The following is a 5,000-nucleotide window of genomic DNA, read 5'->3' as shown; positions in this document are numbered from 1 at the left end:
AAGGCTAGTTAGGGTTAGGTTAGTGTTAGATAAGGTTAAGTTAGGGTTAATTAAGGTTAGGTTAGTGTTAGTTACGGTTAATTAAGGGTTAGTTAAGGTTAGGTTAGGTAAGTTATCGGTAGAGCTAGTTAAGGTTAGTTTAGGGTTAGTTAAGGTTAGGTTGGTGTTAGATAAGGTTAGTTTATGGTTAGTTAAGGTTAGGTTAGGTAAGTTATCGGTAGAGCTAGTTATGATTAGTTTAGGGTTAGTTAAGGTTAGGTTAGTGTTAGTTAAGGTTAGTTTAGGGTTAGTTAAGGTTAAGGCTAGTTAGGGTTAGGTTAGTGTTAGATAAGGTTAAGTTAGGGTTAATTAAGGTTAGGTTAGTGTTAGTTACGGTTAATTAAGGGTTAGTTAAGGTTAGGTTAGGTAAGTTATCGGTAGAGCTAGTTAAGGTTAGTTTATGGTTAGTTAAGGTTAGGTTACTGTTAGTTAAGGTTAGGTTAATGTTAGTTGAGGTTAGTTAAGGGCTAGTTAAAGTTAGGTTAGTGTTAGTTAAGGTTAGGTTAGGTTAGGTTAGTTGTGTTTACCTGACAGTTGCGGCAGCAGACTCCGTAGGCACACTGAGCTCCAGCCTTCAGTTTGCAGGTCTTGTACTCACAGCATGGGTCCTGCTCACACTCCTACACACACACACACACACACACACACACAGGTGGTAAGGTGTCTGGTTATTTGCCTGACCTCCACCCCCCTCCCTCCCCCTCCCTCCTCCCCCTCCTACCTTCTCGGAGCCGCAGTCACACTCCTCCCCCATGTCCAGCAGTCTGTTCCCGCAGTAGGGGGCGCTGTACGCCTCGTCAGGCCGCGGGACGTTCAGCAGGCAGCTGCCTCCCGTCGACAGGATCATCTTCTCAAAGTCATCAGCACTGCAGCTGCTGAAGTTCCTGGAGCCACTGGGGGGGGGGGGTGGGGGGGGGGGGGGGGGGGGGGGGAGGAGGGGAGGAGGAAGAGGAGGAGGAGAAAAAGTAGGAGGTACGGGAACATGAGGAGGAGGATGAGGAAGAGGAAGTTAGACTGTAGCCTGTAGTCTGATGTATGCATATGTGTGTGTGTGTGTGTGTGTCTCAGCATGTGTGTGTGTGTGTGTGTTGTGTGTGTGTGTGTGACCCACGTGGCTCCAGAGTTCATGATGCATGCTAGGACGGGGCAGTTGCAGGAGCGGCCGTCATCGTGGTTCATCCCCAGGTTGTGACCGAGTTCATGAGCCACGATGGAGGAGAAGGACGGGACGTTGTTATTGGTGAACTGGAGAGAGCGAGAGTGAGAGAGAGAGAGAGAGAGACAGAGAGAGAGACAGAGAGAGCGAGAGAGAGACAGGGACAGAGAGAGAGAGAGAGAAAGAGAGAGAGAGAGAGAGGGAGAAAGAGAGAGATAGAGAGAGAGAGAGAGAGAGAGAGAGAGAGAGAAAGAGAGAGATAGAGACAGAGAGAGACACAGAGAGAGAGTTTTATTTTCTGTAGTATTTACTGTCTGAAAGCTGAGCTGAACAGTATTTTCTAGTAGGAAACTCAAATCTACAGACTTTTCCAGATGCAGTGAACGCAGCGTTAGAGGTTGACGGACAGTAAAGAGACGGACAGGTGTGTGAGCCAATAGAAAGAGAGCAGGAAGCAGCGTACCGCGTTGATCCCGCCCCCGTGGCTCCTGGAGCAGACGGTGGAGACGAAGGCCATTCCTGCCGTCCCGCCAAAACTCTTCTTCCTGTGGAGACAGTCACCTTCATCACCTTCATCACCATCATCACCTTCATCACCATCATCACCTTCATCACCATCATCATCATCACCATCATCATCACCATCATCACCTTCATCACCATCATCATCATCACATCATCATCACCATCATCACCATCATCACCATCATCATCATCATCATCACCTTCATCACCATCATCATCATCACATCATCATCACCATCATCATCTGTGTGTGTTTGTGTAACTGTGGTTATATTCCATGTGTGTTTTAGTAAATGTGTCTGTGTGTGTGTGTGTGTATGTGTGTGTTCCAGGTGTGTTACAGTCTATGCATGTGTGTGTATTTCAAGTGCATGTGTGTATGTGTATTCTAAGACTGTGTGTGTGTGTATGTGTTCTATGCGTGTGTATTCTGTGTGTGTGAGTGTGTGTGAGTGTGTGAGTGTGTGTGTGAGTGTGTGTGTGCGTGTGTGAGTGTGTGTGTGTGTGTGTGTGTGTGTGTGTGTGAGGGTGTGTGTGTGAGTGTGTGTGTGTGTGTGAGTGTGTGAGTGTGTGTGTGAGTGTGTGAGTGTGTGTGAGTGTGTGAGTGTGTGTGTGAGTGTGTGAGTGTGTGTGAGAGTGTGTGAGTGTGTGTGAGTGTGTGTGTGTGAGTGTGTGTGTGTGTGTGTGTGTGTGTGTGAGTGTGTGTGTGTGTGTGTGTGTGTGTGTGTGCTCTGACAGGATGAGCTGTGCTGAGTCATGGCGGCGGCGGGGCACCAGCTCTCTCTCTCTCCACTGGGTGAAGCGACTCAGCACTTCTCCTGCTGCTCCCTCTGTGCTGATCAGGTTCTGCTGGGACCAGATCTCCAGGCCGACCAGGACCACCCGCACATTCAGCTCTACGTACATCTGAGGGGGGGGGGTGATTGATTGATTGATTGATGGATTGATTGATTGACAAATAGATTTGAAATGTTTAAGGCCTAGTAACTCTGTTCTAAAATCACAGTAAATATCCAGTAAACCTCAAGTCTCGAGTATCTTTATACTACTACTGTGTGTGTGTCAGAGGTGTGACCAAGTCACCTTCACTCGAGTCCCAAGTCGGTCTCAGGTCTAAATGTAGATTACCAAGTCAAGTCCAAGTCAAGTCCATGTCATTAATGTCAAGTCTCAAGTCTAAATGTAGAACAGCAAGTCAAGTCAGAACAAATCAAGAGTCCAGTATCAATTTAATATCTTAAAGAAAACTAAATATCTAGGACTTTTCAATGCAATATGGTTTTAATAGGATAAAAACTTGGTAAGAGCATCATGAGTTTGATTTCTATAATCAGTTTCAACTTCAATAAATTCAATCATTCCATACAAATTCAGAAAACAGAATTTAAATTCAGTCGTCCGCTGGAACAAATCTCATCACTTTCAATCTAAGTCATTTACACAAACACAAGATCTCAAGTCAAGACTTTAGAAACCTTTTCAAGTCATCAAAGTACAAGTCAGAGTCAAGTCGAGTCTCAAGCAAGTCAAACTGTGACTGTGTGTGTGTGTGTGTGTGTGTGTGTGTGTGTACTCACACTGTCTATGTAGTTGGCCAGGTGAACCATCTCCTCTCTCACTGCCGTCTCGTTCTTGTTCATGTAAATAAACTGGAGAGAAACAAACAAACTGATGACTGGACTGTAGCTGAGGTGACAGTTCTACAGTTAAATCTCTGAACTGAACCGAACGACAGCTTCATCCAGGTCACAACACAATAAAACATGTTCTGCCATCTTATCAGTGATGAAGGAATGACATCAGAGCGGACCACAGAGCTTTAACTCTGTGGAAAGGAACAGTTTGACCACTAGGTGTCTCTGTCTGTCAGCTGGAAGCTTCTGACTGGTCATGTGACTCCAGCTCAGTCTGATGACATCACTGCTGCTGCTGGAGAGGAACTGATCCTGCTCTTCAGATACACTATATACAGTATATATATATACACAATATATACAGTATATATATCTGATATCACTGGGTTATATATATGGTTCTGCTCCATATAGATTATGTGTATAAACTTGTTCAGTTTGCTTTATTCACTGTATAATGAGGTCGTGTATTTTTGGTATTTTGACCAGTTGTAATTTACTGCAAATAAATGTTCTGCATGAGAAAAGTTTTGTTTGAAATTACAATCAGATGAACAGTTTATAAAAGAATATAAAAAAACACCCAGAAACTGAAACTGAACATTTGAACGTGGTCTCTTTGTTTTCCAGAGCGGTGTACAGTATTATTATTATTATTATTATTATATATTATTATTATTACATTATCATTATTATTATTATTATTATTATTCTTATTATTATACATGTACAGTATGTACAGCTGGTAACACTGTGCTGTATATATGGTTCTGGTCTATAGATAGAGATATAGTTGATAGTGTTATGTATAGTTTCGGTCTTCAGATACATAATAAAGAGATAATATATACAGCAGGTTTAGAGCCTCCAGGTCAACTGAGGAACTGCATTCTGTTTCCCAACAGGAAACAGAATGTGAACTGAATCAGAATTTCAGGAAGTTGAATTGAATTCGATGCAATTCTGTGAAATTCCATGTTTTTTTTTGTGGTTTTTTTCTTCCCACATATCTGAGATTCCACATTGTGTTTTATATGATCAATACTGAATATCATAACATGTTAAAGGAGCCTTTCAGCTGGTGTTTGATGCAGAACATGTGATGGTAATCCACATTCTGACTGAATGTGTTTGATTTGTTGAACTGTCTTTTATTTGATTCATAATGTTTGATTCATAATGTCTGATTCATAATGTTTGATTCATAATGTTTAGAGGCGAGACAAACTCTCTCAGAAGTGGAATTTACTGGAATTTAACAGAATTTTATTCTGTTTCCTGTCATTCCAACTGACTGTTTGCAACATTTCTGTTAAGTCCCGCCCCCCTTAGTTACTGTTGCTATGTCTGACAAACTTTGAAGATGGATGCTACCATAGCTGCTACAGTCTGACTCAGTGGTTTCCCAGAAACACATTTTCACCGTGTCCTGTCCTGTGAGAGAGAAAGCGCTCCAACAGAAGACAAACTGTCAGTGCGGTCGGAGGCTCCGCGGGAACTGCCGGAGCAACGGGTCGGAGGAAGAAGACGGACGCTGAGCACGGACTGCTGTCAATCATTATTTTGCAAATGATCAATTCAGTTGTGTTTCCTCACAGCTGGGTGACTCACACTCCAGCTGCAACTACAGCAGCTGAGCTTTAATC

General features: G+C 43.2%; 1 protein-coding gene across 1 annotated transcript in view; it reads right to left on the bottom strand.

Annotated features, from left to right (window-relative positions):
• Positions 1 to 5,000, bottom strand: part of adam9a (ADAM metallopeptidase domain 9a) — a 50,904-nt gene that overhangs the window by 11,869 nt on the left and 34,035 nt on the right. Inside the window, exons 8-13 of the mRNA XM_071899108.2 lie at positions 3,298 to 3,369; positions 2,457 to 2,626; positions 1,659 to 1,740; positions 1,151 to 1,284; positions 761 to 932; positions 567 to 659 (exon numbers count right to left, since the gene is read on the bottom strand). Of these exons, the coding sequence (XP_071755209.2) occupies positions 567 to 659; positions 761 to 932; positions 1,151 to 1,284; positions 1,659 to 1,740; positions 2,457 to 2,626; positions 3,298 to 3,369 (723 nt within the window). The remainder of the gene's footprint in view (positions 1 to 566; positions 660 to 760; positions 933 to 1,150; positions 1,285 to 1,658; positions 1,741 to 2,456; positions 2,627 to 3,297; positions 3,370 to 5,000) is intronic.

The sequence above is a fragment of the Centroberyx gerrardi genome, chromosome 8, assembly GCF_048128805.1.
Source record: "Centroberyx gerrardi isolate f3 chromosome 8, fCenGer3.hap1.cur.20231027, whole genome shotgun sequence".
NCBI classification, from domain to species: domain Eukaryota; kingdom Metazoa; phylum Chordata; class Actinopteri; order Beryciformes; family Berycidae; genus Centroberyx; species Centroberyx gerrardi.
Note: the sequence above shows the minus strand (reverse complement) of the source record. Positions and strands in the feature narration are given on the sequence as shown.